Source organism: Panthera pardus, unplaced genomic scaffold (genome assembly GCF_024362965.1).
Source record: "Panthera pardus isolate Hobbes unplaced genomic scaffold, ASM2436296v1 HiC_scaffold_2, whole genome shotgun sequence".
NCBI classification, from domain to species: Eukaryota; Metazoa; Chordata; class Mammalia; order Carnivora; family Felidae; genus Panthera; species Panthera pardus.
This window is the reverse complement of record NW_026526765.1, coordinates 105,682,026-105,699,280: the sequence shown is the minus strand read 5'-3', so window position 1 is coordinate 105,699,280 and position 17,255 is coordinate 105,682,026. Positions and strand designations below refer to the sequence as shown.

General features: G+C 36.4%; 1 protein-coding gene across 4 annotated transcripts in view; it reads left to right on the top strand.

Annotated features, from left to right (window-relative positions):
* Positions 1–9,625, top strand: part of SREK1 (splicing regulatory glutamic acid and lysine rich protein 1) — a 49,002-nt gene extending 39,377 nt beyond the window's left edge. For 3 of the 4 annotated variants that reach the window (XM_019414371.2, XM_019414368.2, XM_019414370.2), the window contains 2 exons: positions 3,833–3,977; positions 5,045–9,625. In XM_019414371.2, the coding sequence (XP_019269916.1) occupies positions 3,833–3,977; positions 5,045–5,194 (295 nt within the window). In that variant the 3' untranslated portion in view covers positions 5,195–9,625. The remainder of the gene's footprint in view (positions 1–3,832; positions 3,978–5,044) is intronic. The other variant, XM_019414369.2, reaches the window with a different exon arrangement.
* The last annotated feature ends 7,630 nt before the right edge of the window (positions 9,626–17,255 follow it).

Below are 17,255 nucleotides of genomic sequence, written 5' to 3'. Positions count from 1 at the left end.
TGCCAGAGTGTGAAGAGGGGCATGTTTCTCAGCAGGTGTCTTGTGTTTATTTGCTTGTGGGTTATTGTTTTTAGGTGAGAATAATGGAAAGCATAGGATACTATTGTTGTGGGTCATATAAATGTATTTTTAATACTTTGCTCATATAAATTAAAACTTTACTATTATGAACTCAAATAAGACAAAAAGATGGGTTCACAAAGTCATTCCCTCCTCATTTCTTCTACCTTGCTTCCTATCCACCTTCTGTAAGTGATCCATTGTTTTTATCCTTGTGTTTCTTTTGCAAAATTAAGTAGATCTATCTTAGGATTTCTCCTTCAGAATAGACAGCATATACAATATATATACTGTGTGTGAGTGTGACTGTATGTAGCCCCACTTAAACTTTGGGTGTGTGTTTTTTTTTAATTGAGAAATAACCCAAATATCATAAAATTCACTTGTTTAAATGTGCAATTCATTGGTTTTTAGTTAGGTTCACAGTAGTGTCCATGACTAGTCTGACTTACTGTGTCTGTGCATTTGCCAGGTCTGGACATTTCATATATGGACTCATGCAGTACATGTAGTGTTTTGTTTCTGGCTTCTTTGACTAAATGTAATGTTTTCAAGGTTCATGTTTTACCTTGTATCAATACTTCTTTCCATATGTGAGCAATATTCCATTGTGTGGATGAAGCTGTGTTTTATTTATCCATTCTTTAGTTGATGAACTTCTTCGTATTGTTTCTGTGTTTTAGCTGTTAAGAGTAGCTGCTATGGGGGCGCCTGGGTGGCCCAGTCGGTTGAGTGTCTGACTTCAGCTCAGGTCATGATTTCGCAGTTTGTGAGTTCAAGCCCTGCATCGGGCTCTGTGCTGACAGCTCAGAGTCTGGAGCCTGCTTCAGATTCAATGTCTCCTCCTCTTTGCCCCTCCCATGCTCATTCTCTGTCTCTCAATAATAAACGTTAAGAAAAAAAAAAAAGCTGCTATGAACATTCATGTACAAGTTTTTGTGTGGATATATGGTTGCATTTCTCTGGGATACCTGTCTGGGAGCGGTAATTGCTGAATCCTGTGGTACTCTCTCATTATCTTGTTGAGTAACTAACTGCCAGACTGTTTTCACACATTTACCTTCCCAACAGCGATGTGCAAGGGCTCCAGTTTCTCCACGTATTCACCAACACTTGTTATTGTCTGCTTCTGATTATAGTCATTCTACAAGAGTGTAGTAGCATCTCATTGTGGTTTTGATTTGCATTTTTCTAATGAATGGTGATGTTGAGCATCTTCTTGTGTGCTTAATTGACCATCTCTACCTTTGGAGACCTGTCTTTGCAAGCTTTTTGCCCATTTCATTTTGGGTTATTTGTATTATTTATTTTTTTTTAGTGTTTTATTTATTTTTGAGAGAGAGACACAATGTGAGTGGGAGAGTGCCAGAGAGAGAGAGAGAGAGACACAGAATCCGAAGCAGGCTCCAGGCTCTAATTGTAGTTCTTTAAATTCATTTCTCCTATACCAGATAAATGATTTGCAAATATTTCCCCTATTTTGTGGGTTGTCTTTTCACATGCCTAAAGTTTGTAATTTTGATGAAGACAGATTTATCTATTTTTTCCTTTTGTTGTCTTTGCTTCTGGTGTCATGTCCAAGCAATCACTGCCAAATCCAGTGTCATGAAGATTTTCTCCTATGTTTTCATCCAAGAGTTTTATGGTTTTAGCATCTACATTTAGGTGTTTGATCCAAGCTTTTTGAATCAAAAAAACTTTGACTCAGGTTTTTAATATAGTATAAGATAATGGTCCATCCTCGTTCTTAATGCAGGAGGATATCCATATCCAGTTTTCCCAGTACCATTTGTTGAAAAGATTGTCCTTTCCCCATTAAATGGGTTTGGCATCTATGTCAGAAATCATTTGAGCCGTATATGTGGAAGTTTATTTCTGGAGTTTCTGCTGTATTCCATGGGTTTACTTTCAGTCCTTATGTAATACTACACTGCTTTGGTTACTGTACCTTTTGTGTAGTAGGTTTTGAAGTTAGGAAAAGCTTTGACCTTTGTTCTTTTTAAGATCGTTTTGTTGATTGGATGTCCTTTAAGATAGTACATGAATTTTAGGATGGGTTTTTCTATTTCTGGTAACAACAGCAATGGGATTTTGATAGGGGTTGCATTGAATCTGTAGGTGGCTTTGGACACTGTTGTCATCTTAACAGTATTTAAATCTTCCAGTCCATAAACATGGATATTTATTTATTTGTCTTCATTTCTTTCAGCACATTTTTTGCCTTCTTGGTTCAATTTATTCCTAAGAATTTTATGCAGTTTGATGTGGTTGTTCCTTTGACATTTAAGAATTATGTAGAAAGATATACTATGTGGAGTTGCACACATATATTTTATTGTACCTGAAGTTTTAGTTATGGTTAAAAATCTTTCTTTTTGGGGCGCCTGGGTGGCTCAGTTGGTTGAGTGTCCAGCTTCGGCTCAGGTCATCATCTCACAGTTTGTGAGTTCGAGCCCCGTGTCGGGCTCTGAGCTGACAGCTCAGAGCCTGGAGCCTGTTTCGGATTCTGTGTCTCCCTCTGTCTCTGCTCCTCCCCCACTCGTGCTCTGTCTCTCTCTCTCTCTCTCAAAAATAAATAAAACATTAAAAAAAAAAAAAAATCTTTACCCAATTAGTAAAGAAGTTCACCCATGTTTTCTTCTAGCAGCTGCATTTTATTTTAAAAATTTAGGTCTCTGATCCATTTGGACTTATTTATATATTATGGAATGAGATAGGAGATGTAGATCCAGTTTTAGCACTTACCAGATAATAATCCAATTGTCTCCAAACCTTTTACTGACAAAAGATCATCTTTTCTTCAATGATTTGAGATGCCACCCTTGTTAAACTAAATTTTCGTATGTATTTAGATCTATTTGCTAAGTATCTTTGTTTTCCTGGTCTTTGTCTTTATTTTTATTTATTTATTTTTTAAAGTTTATTTATTTATTTCAAGGGAGAGAGGGGGGCACAGGGGGCGGGGGGAGAGAATCCCAAGCAGGCTCTGCACTGCCAGCACAGAACCCGATGCAGGGCTTGAACTCATAAACTGTAAAGTCATGACCTGAGCCGAAATCAAGAGTCAGGCACTCAGCCAACTGAGCCACCCAGGCGCCCCCTGTTTGTCTTTATTTTTAAACTATTCATAGTTAGGAGAAAAAAGCTTAGAGTTCCCTATTAAGGTTGATATTTTAAAGTAGAAGGTATTATACCTCTGCTCTGAGTTTTTTTTTTCTCTCTAATTCTAAAGGTATATTATTTTTATACATGGAACTTGTTCCTTTAGTCTTCTTTTAACTTTCATCTTGAATCGGTGGGTGTCCTTTTAATGGTGAATGATGAGGGCAGTGCACAGTAGGTTGTTTGAAGTCTGAAGTTTTGCTAGTAGTCATTCACCCCTCCATGGGAGCTACCTCTAATTCTTTATCCTTTTCATTCCTGTCTGTTGATTCATTTTTTTGCTTTGAAAAAGTAGGTAAAAAAACCACTATATTTTGTTTTATTTTAATCTCATTACGGCAGATAAATTAATCTTGAACTAAGAAATTGAAAAAACTAAATTGTGTTTTATGTGAACACATGGTGGCCTCTGTGTATCTTTAAAAAGCTAATTGGGGTATGGGGTGGAGTAGGTGGGGTTATAACATCCGTTTGTATTACTTGGTCAAACCAGGTTACTGATACGCTTATTTACAACGTATTAGTGTTAGATAAGGCTGTTTTGTCAACAGCATGGTAGGTCTTTAATTTCTTAGACATTCACTGGCATATATTCTCAATATTCTTATAGCAGAAATAAGAAGGATAAAAAGAGAGAAAAAGAAAGGGACCACATCAGTGAAAGAAGAGAGAGAGAACGTTCAACCTCTACAAGAAAGAGTTCTAATGACCGAGATGGAAAGGAAAAGTTGGAGAAGAATAATACTTCACTTAAAGTAAGGAACAGTCATTCAGTGTTTAGGCTTTGAATAATAATTGATATTGTTATTTTTATACAGAACTAGTTTCAGGCCAAAAACTTCTTGAGAGCTATAGTATCTTGTATGTTTTTGGTATTCTTTAATGTTCAATTGATAACTTTTTTAAGCTGAAGTTTTGAAGGGATGAGGTACGAGCTAACTGAAACTCAGACAAATGCATTCCTTATTTTAGAGAGTCCTAGACTGGCATACAAAAAGACTGTCTATAGGTAACGTAGATTTGATTTTTTATATAAGGTTTCTGATTGGGGCCATTTTCCTCAGAATATATCTGTTTCCTGTGAAATACATTTGTTTCAGCAAATTTGACAAAACTTTTTTCATCATTAGTTTTATAATGTATACTGAAATTAGGTTTGTTGAATTAGAATAATCAATGGAAAAGCAAATTCTACCAAGTTGGTTTTTTGGATAAATATTTAGCTACTTGTGAATTACATTAATTCTTTTGTTATACCAGTAAGTGTATTTGTATTTGGAAATGAATTATGAGCTCTGGAGCTTTCATGTTCTGGTTTTATTTACGCTTATATTCATAGAGATTTAGTATCATTGTCAAAAATATTGATACCGTCTCTTGAGCATCACCGTGTGTTAGGCACTGTTCCACATGTTCTCACGTAATTCTCCTTTAACTAAGGGCAGAATTGGACTGTTCTTAAGCAGTCTTTGCTAGGATGAATTGTGATTTCCTTTTCTACAGTCTCTGAATTTTGCTTCTTTGGTATGCAGATTACAAATCTATCCTGGCATCTTTGGCACCTATTTAACTCTTTCAACAGATCTGTCCCACTTTTTCAATTAAGTAACATTTTTTGAACACTTAAACTTTCTCCTCAACTATTTTATTCTAATTTACAATTTCCAGAGGACATATTGATACATGTTTGTGTATCTTATTTATCTGAAAAGATAATGGGAGAAAATACTGTTTTATTAAGCTCACTGAAGTACATATACTTTAGCCATAACCAGATGTAATAGCAGACAATATTAAGTGTACAACTTAATATTCATTGTAGGAGAAGGAACACAATAAAGAACCAGATTCAAGTGTGGGCAAAGAAGTAGATGACAAGGATGCACCAAGGACTGAGGAAAATAAAGTCCAGCAAAATGGGAATTGTCAGCCAAATGAAGAAAACCTCTCTACCAAAACAGAAGCAGTGTAGGACTGACAGATGCACCTCTAAACACACGCTGGAATAAAATCCAAAGCTATTAATTCTTCCAACAAGATGTTATACAGTGAAGAAATCCAGTTGAGTATGAAGATATGAACTAACAGCTTTTCTAGTTGTTAGGTGACTTTGTGGCCATCTTGTTACTGAGTAAGAAAATAAAGCATGGACATCGTGAAAATAACAGGTGTTACCCAAACTCCTCATCTTCTAGAATTTGTGCATTTCCATGGTGGCTGACACACTTGTCATGTGGTTTGTTAGTGTTTGCCAAGAACCATTGCAAATAAATGGGACGTCAAAGATCCAAATTTGTACTGTCCACAGAGACTGGAGATAAGCATTGGAGGCTCTTTTAAAAAATGGTTGTTACTGAATTTTGTATTGTTTTACTTTTTTTTTTTTTTTTTTTAATTTCAGTATATACAGATTTGATGATGTGCTTGAAATCGGTGCAAATATATACACACCCTTGTAAGTGCAGAGTATGTAAGAAGTTTTAACATTTACTTCACAGGATTTACGGTGGTTGTGTTAAATTCTCACTATTGTGTTTTCTTTTGCTCACTGTTTAGGACAACAGTTTTTTGTTAAAATAGTTTTACAGACTAAAATTGCTTAAATAAGTGGATTAACAAACAACTGACAATGCATGCTACTGTTCTCTTTCAAAAGGAAGAGCAACTGTATTGAATACTAATAATAATGGATTAGTATTCAGCGTTTAGAATCATTGGGTCTCCTCACAAAGTAAGCATTTCCTTTTGAACTTTTGTTGACATTTCCAAGCTTATTATGAATAATATTGCAGTGTGTGTTGTCAGCTGTAGGTGGCAAAGGTGCCATTATAAAAAGAAAACTGGGTTTTCAAAACGGGCTATGGGAGCACAAGCTGAAGCTTTAGTGCCTTCTACAATGTGGTATACTGTTTTCTAGAATTTTATATGTGCTAGTCATTCTCAATTCATACGGAACTTAGATGGATATTTCATTCACTCCCATAGAGAAAGTGTCCAAAATAGTGTGTCAGAGAAGAGCTTCTTACCTAGCTCACCTAACATGAGGGAAGTCCTGCTTTTAAGAATGACTTCAGAGCTTAAAACAACAATGCAGTTTTGGGACCATCAGTTTTATACTGTGATAATTGAATATGAAGCATGTTCTTACTTTACTTAAATCAGAGCGAACACTTTCGTTGTCTCCGTTGGATGGCCTTAATTATTACCTCTTAATCATCTTCTCGTAAGTGATGTGCAGAAATTATATGTAAAAGAGAACACGTGAGATTATTTGTTTTAAGGATATGTTTACTTGAGTTTAAAATATAGGTCATCCGTTACTCTTAGGCTCACTTTTTGCAGGAAGTATGCAAGTAGTAAAATGACAACATTGCTAATATTTTCCCCAAAGCCATAACTCATAATTTCAGAAATCTTTTCATTATTGTTATATTCCCCCAAAAGTTATACCTTTCAATTAGCATGTTATTAAAAAAAATCAAGTATAATTATTTTAATGCAATCTAATACAATCAAATTACTCCGTTGCCTTACCTCATGGGAAGAGTTACTTATAGATTTAAAAAGCTGAGTAGCACATCAGTTACTTGGTTTCAACTTGAGTTTTCTTTTAATGTTCATACTATTGAAACTTAAGTATTTGATAGAAAATGGAAAGAATTGCCCTTATTGCAAGTAATGAAGCCTGGTTTGATTATGAAGCTGCTTAATTACTCTTCATGTGTTCAGAATTACTGTGTTTTTTTTTCCTTTTTGTCACCGTGTACATTAAAATTTTTGAAAATGCTTTACTATGTAAAGTATAGATGGTCATTTTAATCATTCAACCACATACGGTTGGCTGGTAAACAGCTTATTCTGATACAAGAATGCTTGGGTGCATATGGAAAGATTGTGAGTGTGTGTCCTGCATCAACAGCTGTCTTATTTATAATATGTAGTAGAATAGAGCAAATGTTTGAATCTTTGTTATTTTTAGTACCATTTCTCTAATAAAGCTAAGTATTTTAGAGGAGAGTGTTTATGCATTTCGAAACAGCATCTTAGTTTATCATGTCTGTCTTGTTTTAGTTGGCATAGAAATTGTTTCAACGTGGAGAAAACATGTTTGTGTGGTGTTTTGAGTTATTTCTTGTACTCTGGACTCAATGTTTCCTTTGTTGGCAGTTAATATAATTAGGTTCCTGCTACTAATTATTTTTCTTGCTGATGATATTCAGTTAAAATAATACTTCTTTTGAAAGACACTGATTTGTAAAAGGAGGACATGAATAGGAATATAGGAGATCCAGAGAGAATGAAACATGTTCTTAAATGTGTTTATGGAAGCAAAGTTTTCTAGGGTCTGGAGGTATTGGAGTGAGTGTGTGTGAGAGAGAGAGATTGAGAGAGAGAGAGGGAGAGGGAGAGAGGGATAGGTTTTCTTTTCTTTGTTCACTTATAGGAGCCTGGTAGGTTTCCATTTATTTGTTACTTTCTTTCAAGGTATTTTGTTTTTTCTTTAAGACTATTCTTTTTCATCCCAGGTAGATGTCAGGAAAACTTGAGGTAAGGCCAAGAAGACAGTAATTTTATACTTGATCCCTTTTTTAATTACGTTTTTTTTTAGCTTGATTATACAGAGAGTACATTCTGTTCCTTAATTGTGGTTGCTATTTATCATTCTAGACAAATTCTGTTGATCCTCCTGTTTCTTTTCGCAGTGCATGATGAATTATTTATATTAAGGTGGACCTTTATAATAAGGTGACCAGTTTTATGTGTGAAAACAAGTATAAATCCTTAACTTCTGCAGTTGCCTCTGTATTATTTCTCCATCTAGTCTAATTTATAATTGCAAACACTAGTCAACTTGTGATTTTGTTTAGAATTCTTACATTCAATAGTTTCAATCTGTGCCATGTTGATCTTCAGAAGTGTCAGAGGCTTAAATTTTGACATGCTTAAAAGAAAAATTCAAGTTTAGAATCCTTTCTTGTCAAGAAGTAACTTCATTTGTGATATTATTTGCAGGACCTCATTCATTGCTATATATATGTTGCTATCTTTATCTTAAAACTTTAAAAAGTCTTTAAATCAGCCCTGAAGATACTATTTAATTTTAAGAATTACAATATGTAGTAATAGGCCCTTAATCATTTAAAAAAATCTATTAGAAGTAATATGATTTGATAAAATCATATTTTTATGATTAGTCTTTTTAGTGGTTGACTTAGCTATTAGTATGAATCCTTTTGGAAGGATGCATTAAATAACATTTCAGTGCATTATTTCTTACATTTTCACTAAAAGATAGTATCTGATTTTAACGGACTGGGTTATGAAGTAGAGCCGTGTCCACAAAGTATGTTCCTTATATGTTTAACTATTTTTTCTTTTCACTACCTACATACTTAGTATCCTCACGTTTATTTAGCTAGTGTAATAATTCACTTAAAATGGTTTATTTTCAAATTTCAAAAGTTAGGGCTCTTAAAAGGGCTAAATTAGATTTCTGGAAGCGGTAGCAAGTATAGTGTAATATAAAGTCTTTTAAAATAAAATTGACTTCCTTACCTAATTTTGGGTCTGTGGGTGAATTTTTCTTAAATACGCTCTTATTGGTGATTTTGCCTGAAGATTGATACCTTATTTTAAAAACAAAAGCTAAAGCTATTGATGGTTTTTTGGTCCATATTCAGTTAGGTTGGTAGTAAGTAATAATTACATTTCTTTCCATTCTATTTTAAGGTATTTTTGTATTTCCTAGCAAGTAATTTATCATAATAATTAGTTTATATCTAAGATAACATTTCTTGATATATTGTTTTTAAACACAGGGTTTTAGTTTGTTTCCTGATTTTTAAATTAACTTTGTATGTAGCTAACATTTTAATTTTGAAAATTGCCAACTTGTGGGAAATTTCACATATTTTACTGCTAAGATTTATTTCCCTGGGATTGGAATGGAATAGTAGTTCTCTCCATTCTTAACTTTCTTTTGCTAGATAATTTCTTGACTCTATGTGCAAGTTCAAATTTATGAAAATCATGCTGAAAGAATTAGAATTGAAGAGATGGAGTTCCATCAACTTGAGGCAGCGTGGTAGGCAACAAATGGTTGGGGGGCAATCTGCAGAACTCCCTGATTTCCACAGAAGATTACATCTGGGTGTATTGTGTCGTTGTATAGGTAGTTCAGTTTAATAGTTAAATATTCTTCTTCTTAATCTTACAATAGTGTTCTTTACATGATGCTATGGGTTATCAAGGGAAGAGTTTAACATGTAAACATAAGATGCTGCATAGGTCGTGTATATTTATGTGAGTAGGGCTACTTCTAAGTGGTACTAGTAAAGATTTATCAAATGATGCTGCTATTGTGTTGCTATATTTTTAATAAAATGAAAATCTTAAAATCTCACCACTGTTGAGTAGTAATTTCACTTATTTCTGAGACATTTATTTACCTATTTATGATTTATTTTTTATAACTGAAAGGTGGTAATGGGCTCTTCTAGGGGTGTGTCGTATCTTTCTGGTTTTGGTTTATAAGTGTTGTGCTAGCCCAACAGGATGATGTAGAAAATGTTCCCTCATCTTCAGTTCTCTGAAGGACTTTGTATCAAATTGTCATTACTTCTTCCATAAATGTTAGGTAGAATTTCACAATAAAGCTAACCTGAGTCTGGAATTTCCTTCTCACATTACAAATCAATTTGAAAAGTAGATTTAGGATTATTTATGTTTTTTCTTCTTCTTCTTGAGTAAGCTTTGGTGTTTGTGCATCTTCAAAGGAATTTGTTGTCCAGTCTATTCCAAGTCTGTTCTAACTTGTCAAATCTATTGGCATAAAGTTCATGGAATCTCATTCCTAATATTGTTAGTATGTTTTTTTTTTAATCCGTTTATTGATTTAAAATAAGTCAGATTTTGCTTTCATCAGATTTCGTCTGTTGTTTTTCTGCTTTTTATTTCACTGATTTCTGCTCTTTGTTATTTCTTCTGCTTATTTCAGAATTTATGTATTCTGCTTATTTCAGATTTATTTATTTATTTATTGCTCTTTCCTAAGTTTAAGTTTTTTTAAGTTTTTTTTTTTTTTTTTTTTAAGAGAGAGCATGAGCAGGGGAGGGGCAGAGAGAGAGAGAGAGAGAGAGAGAGAGAGAGACAGAATCTAAAGCAGGCTCCAGGCTCTGAGCTGTTAGCACAGAGCCCAACACGGGGCTCAAACTCATGGACTGAGATCATGACCTGAGCTGAAATTGGATGCTTAACTGACCGAGCCACCCAGGTGCCTCAATAACTAGTGGTTTTTAGGTGGTTTTAGGTTTTATTGTGTGTGAATTGTAATTTGTCATAGTCTAGTTTAAATTTTTTTTTTTTAACGTTTATTTATTTTTGAGACAGAGCATGAACGGGGGAGGGTCAGAGAGAGGGAGACACAGAATCTGAAACAGGCTCCAGGCTCTGAGCTGTCAGCACAGAGCCCGACGCGGGGCTCGAACTAACGGACCGCGAGATCATGACCTGAGCTGAAGTCGGCCGCTTAACCGACTGAGCCACCCAGGCACCTCAATGTCATAGTCTAGTTTAAAGTGTAAGCTCTTTTTCTAGTTTAAAGTGTGAGCTGGAGTCACTGACTTGAGACCTTCTTTTCTGATATAGGTATTTTAATGCTGTGAATTTCCCTCTAAGTACTGCTTAGGTACATTCAACAAATTTTGACATAGTGTGTCTTTGTTTTTGTTCAATTCAGAACACTTAATTTCCCATTTGGCGTTGTCTTTGATCCATGGGTTATTTTCTTTTTTTTTTTTTTTTTTAATTTTTTTAACGTTTATTTATTTTTGAGACAGAGACAGAGCTTGAACGGGGGAGGGGCAGAGAGAGAGGGAGACACAGAATCGGAAGCAGGCTCCAGGCTCTGAGCCATCAGCCCAGAGCCTGACGCGGGGCTCGAACTCGCATACCGCGAGATCATGACCCGGGCTGAAGTCGGATGCTTAACCGACTGACCCACCCAGGCGCCCCATCCATGGGTTATTTTCAATGTGTGTTTAAATATTTGGGCATTTCCAAGGATCTTTGTTAGTGACTCCTAACTTAATTCCATTTTGGTTAGTAAATAGTTTGTATGATTTGATTCCTTTTAAATTTTCTAAGACTTTCTTTATGGCTTACAACGTATCTTCTTAAGTGTTCCATATGAACTTGTTAAGAATGTATCATATGATTCTTTTTGAGTGAAATAATCTGTAATACCAGTTAGGTCATGTTGACTGATGGTTTTGTTGTTCATATCTTCTATGTCCTTACTGATTTTCTGTCATTGCTAATTTTTAAGGTTGGGGTCTTGAAATTCCTTGGTAGATTGTGAATTTTGTCTTTTTTTTTTTTTAGTTCTTTCATGTAGTTCTTTCTGATTTTGCTTTTGTATTTTGAAACTCTTAAGAGCTCATGAATGTTTGGGATTGTTAATGTGCTCATGTTGAATTGACATATCATTATTTAGTTGTCCTTTTATTCCTGGTAATATTCTTTGCTTCAAAATCTTCTTGTTAGGTTAATCCTAGCAGGAATTTTTTAAAAATTTCACATTAGCATAGTATTATCTTTTCCTGTCCTTTTACTCCAGACCTGTTTGTGTTTATATATTTTAAGTGTGCATTTTGTGGGCAGTGTAGATTTTGGTTTTGCCTTTTTCTTTAAAAAAAAAAAAAAATTCTTTTAAATGTTTATTTTATTTTTAGAGAGATGGAGGGAGGGAGAGAGTGGGGGAGGAGCACACAGAGGGAGACACAGAATCCAAAGCAGGCTCCAGGCTCCAAGCCATCAGCACAGAGCCCGACGCGGGGCTCAAACCCATGAACTGTGAGATCATGCCCTAAGCTGAAGTTGGACACTTAACCGACTGAGCCACCCAGGCACCGTTTGCCTTTTTCTGTTTTAATCCAGTCTCCCTATGCCTTAGTTGGGAGTGTTCAGACCAGTTGCATTCAATGTGAATATTGGTGTCATTATAATTAAATCTACCACCTTAAGTTTTTGTCCCCCTTTTTATCTGCCTCTTTTGGACTACTTGACTATTTGTTATTACTCCATTTCATCCTTTTTGTTGTCTTCTTAGCTACAGTAACTTGTGATTCCTTTAAATAATTTTTTTTAATGTTTATTTTAGAGAGAGAGAGAGACAGAATCTGAAGTAGGCTTCAGGCTCTGAGCTGTTAGCACAGAGCCTGACTCAGGGCTCAAACTGATGAAGGGTGAGATCACAACCTGAGTTGAAGTCAGACGCTTAACCAACCGAGCCACCCAGGTGCCTCAATAACTTGTGATTTTTAGGTGGTTTTAGGGTTTATTGTGTGTGAATTGTAATTTGTCATAGTCTATTCTTAAGTAGTATGCCACTTCATTTATAGTGTAAGAACTTTGCAATAATGCTCTTCTATTTTTCCTACTTGCAGTTTGTGCTTTTTTTGTTATGCGTTTTACTTCAAACATGTGTTAAAGTCCCCACAATACACTGTTAACAAGTTTTGATTAAACAATTTTAAAGAGATTTTGAAGAAGGGAAAAGTCTCAGATATTTACCTATCTACTTACAATTTATGGTGTTCTTCATTTCTTTGTGTAGATCCAGGGTTCTACTTGTTACTGTTTTCCTTCTGCCTGGGACGTCTTTTAACATTTCTTATAGTTTAGGTCTGCTGGTAATGGATTCTCTCACCTTTTTCAGGCTGAAGTTTTTATTTCAACTTAATATTTTAAAAGATATTTTTGCTGGATATCGACTTCTACAGTGACTGTTTTTTCCTTTCCACTTTCCACTGGTTTACTTTGTTTGCAGCAAGAGCTCTACTATTGTTATTGTTCCTCTACCCAGAAAGTAGCCTTTTTCTTCTGATCACTTTTTTTTTTATGCAGTTTATTTTCAAGTAATCTCTACACCCATTGTGGGCTTGAACTCAGGATCCTGACATCAAGCATCACATGCTCTTCTGACTGAGCCAGCAGGTGTCCCTTCCTGTGACCACCTTTGGGATTTTCGCCTTTCATTGGTTTTAATCAGTTTATATGCCTTGGTATTGTTTTTTTTTATGTTTAAGTGCTTGCGGTTCCTTGTGCTTCTTGGGTCTGCATGTTTTGAGTTTTAAGTTTGGAAAATTTTTAATCATTTCTTCAAAAACGATTTCTTTCTCCTCCCCTCTTTGTAGTCTCCTATTAATGTCTGTTGTCCTGTGAAGTTGTCCCACTGCTTGCATCAGTCTTTTTTTTCAGCTGTGTGTGTGTGTGAGAAGAGAGAGAGAGAGACTTTGGATACTTCTATTGCTATATCTCTTGCTATATATTTTCTGTAGAGTCTAATCTGTTCATTTTATCTAAGTATATCTTTCAAAATAACCTCAAGCAACTTTGTATCTTCCATGTCTCTTTTACATATTTAAATGTAATTTAAGCATATGAAAGTGGAAGTCTGCTGTTACCCTTTCTAACCTTATTTGGCTCCATACTTTTTACTGATTCTGTCTATTATTCTCTACAAAAAATTTTGATCAGAGTCTTGGAAAAGATCCATGCAAGTGATGGGTCCTGAAGCTTAAACTTTATTATTTTCACAGTAAATCCATCTTAGGGCCTATTTAAGAAAAGAGGAAGGACAAGGTCTCAAATGGAGGTTTCATTCCAGCCTCATTAGACTGTGCCATGTGCAACGTGGCCAGTGATACCCGATTAAGGAGATAGTATTTACAAAGAGTTACTATTTCTTGATGGATCATAAAAGCTCATTTGCTTAAAGGTTCAGTGATGCCACTCAGCCAGGAGCTTGGACCCAGTGGACCTCCTGTGCTCCAGGGTCAGGCAGCCTGGTCTACCAATAGCCCCAGGAACACCCTGGGGGTTGGGGCATCGGAGAAGTCTTACTTTACAAGTACCACATGAGCTGAATCTGTGGTACATGTATTTGTTTTTCTTGTCCTAATTTCAAGCGCCTACTGGCTTCATGGTGTAAGAACAAGCTAATGTCAGAAACTTGAGTAGAGGTTAATCTGAATACATCTTAATCAGGATAATGTGATTATAAAACATTACAAAACTAACCATGTAAGGCACAACTAGCAACTCAGATTGTTGGCATGATAGAGTATGGCGATAGAAGCACGACTAGAATTTTGAAATTCTACAGCCAGTCTGTTTGATTTCAGAGTTCTCTAGGTTCCTATGTGTGTAGGCTCTATCCGTTCTTAAGAATAAGTGATAGTAAACAGTAAGGAGTTAATAGCAATAATAATTATATTCTGAAACTGCTTTCTCTGAAACAAGGAATCTGGCAGCTTCTTACAGAAACTTTGAAATCCAGGGAGGTTGTTCAGGGCTGCTGCTGCTGTGAGCCTCTTTGTTGCCTTTGTGTGAATTAGGAAAAGGTGCTGCTTCTGGGTGATGTAAACTCATGGACGCTTGGCTTGCAAATGGGGCTCAGATGAGTTCAGCCTCCCTTGTTTCCGAGATTGGGCATTCCTGTGCAATAAACAGACTACACAATTGTCTGTGAGGCACCAGTGCCTGGAGGTGGCTCCAGCAAGTCTCCCTGCGGCCACAACATCTGGTTGGCTTGTTCGGCAGGTAGAGGCACTGAGATCAGCGAGACATTTCTTGGTGTAAAAAAGGATAAAAGCCTGACTGTGAAATCCTGAGCCAATATAAATATGCTGCAGAGGAATAAGAAAAGGTTCACATATAACACTATTTTAGAGCTTGAAAGGATTTGGGAAATGATACAGTTCTTCCTTTCTTGCTCTTTAATGGATGGGAATCCCAAAGCTCAGAGGAAATGAGTAGCCCCACGTTGACCGGTACAAAGTAGCAGAGTCTGGCCAGGGCCATCAGCAATTTCCTATCCTATCCAATGTTTAATTACTATTTTTAATGGTACATTAAAACCCATCTCAAAAATGCAGATAAAAAGATAAGTTTTCTGTTTCAATGAGTAAAACTCCCAAACATCATCATATACAGTATTTGGAAAAACACAGTTTTCATTTCCGTAAAATCATGGCTTCTGGCAGTAATAATTCCATTACTCTTGATGAACCAACTGAGACTTCCGAGTTAATGCAATTTGTGTTCGAAGATGTCCTAAAAGGCTGATGTAACTTCATTATCCGCGCATGACTGTTAAAAGTACTACCGCTATTAAGCAATGAGAACGTCTTCTAACATGACTGTAATAGGATTTTCTGTTCTTTCAGGTCAGGTGGCAAAAGTTTAATGAGCAATTTAATTGCTTGAAGAATTCAATATGTCTTATTTTTTGCTTCAGGGGTTGGGTAACATTGGTTCAGATGAGATATGAGAGTTTTTACCTTCGGGGAAGAAAACCGCCTTAGAAATCATGTCTAGGTTTTCCAGATCCTATATTGGGCCTAACTTCACTCCTTACTAATTACTCTTCATAAAATCTACAAAACTTGGAGCTACATTTCATTTTAAAAATTACTCACTTTAGTCGAGTGAGAGTCAACCACCACAAACTAGGTGGCTTAAGACAACAGGAAACCATCCTCTCGGAGCTCTAGTTCAGAGGCCAAGGGTCTGAGACCAAGGTGTTCTCAGCGCCATGCTCCCTCTGAAGGCTCCAGGGGAGAATCTGTCCCAGGCCTTTCTTTTAGCTTCTGGTGCTGCTGGCAATCCTGGACTTCCTTGGCTGATTGATACGTCACTCCAGGCTCTGTTCCGTTGTCATATGGCATTCTCCCTCTAAGTGCCCTGAGTCTCCTCTTTTAAGGACACTAGTCCCATTGGATTAAGCGTCCTGATTAGTCCAGTATGACCTCATCTTAACTAATTATATCTTCAGCAACCCTATGTGTGACTAAGGTCACATCCACAGGGGTTAGGAAATGAACATATCTTTTGGGGGGGATATAATTCTACATACTACAGCATGCAACCTTACTCCTATGAATACAAAAACACTAAGTAGTTATTAATTACCTTTCTGTGGGGCTCTTTGAGTCAGGTGAAGGTGGGGTGTGAGGAATCCTCTTTTACATCAATCATTCTTGTCCTCACAAAGCTTATGGAAAAACTGATGATAAATAAATCACTTACGTATATAAGCCATAGTAGGTATTCATCAGAAAAAAAATAGATCTGTATAGGACACAGTTCACATAATGTGGTCAGGGGAGGCCTGAGGATATACATGTGAACTGGAAAAGGTTGAAATGAGCCAGTGATGGGAAAGGCAAGGAGAAAAACGTTCCAGGTGGAGGCAACAGCAAATACTAAGGCTCCAGGATGGGAAAGAGCTCAAAACTCCAGGTCCTGAAGGAACAAAGAGGGGAGATGAGAGAAGAGGAGATCGAAGATGTAGGCGGGGTCTTAACCTGATGGGTGATACCTGCCTCCCCAGTTTTTTTGTCCGCAACACTGCAGCTTAGAAATATGGGTACATAGATGTATATGTACACACGCACACACACACAAGTGTATGGTAAAAAGAAGTTTTTAGTTACATTTTAGAGATGGCATCTCAGGATGCTAATGTATCATTTTAAAGCCATGAGAAATAGGTGAGATTTGAGGAAAGAGAGTAAAGGAGGAGAGTGGGAGCAAGCCTTAAACTGAGGCCAAACCAGGCAATCACTAAGTGTGTTAGTCACATTATTTTGTGCCTACCAGAGCGCACAGCGCCAATGCTACAGGGTGTAGTGAGCCGAGACTTGGCATCCCAGCAGAGCAGCATGTGAATTCTAACCCTGATTTGTCCTAGCTGTGTGACTGGAGCAAGTCCTTAATCTCTCTGAACCGCTGTTTCCATATCTTTAAAGTGGGATCAGTGTTACCTACTTCACAGAGTAGGTTGTAGGTAGGCTTCACTCAGTACTTGTTGGTTTCCTTTCCCTTTCCCCCTGGGCATGTATTTCAGGGCTTGGACGATGGGGGAAGCAGAGAGGGCAAAAGAAAAAGGTGCTTTAAAGCAACTTGAACTTATTTAGTGCCTTGCTTAACGCCATACAAATATCACATTATATATGATGTAGATATAT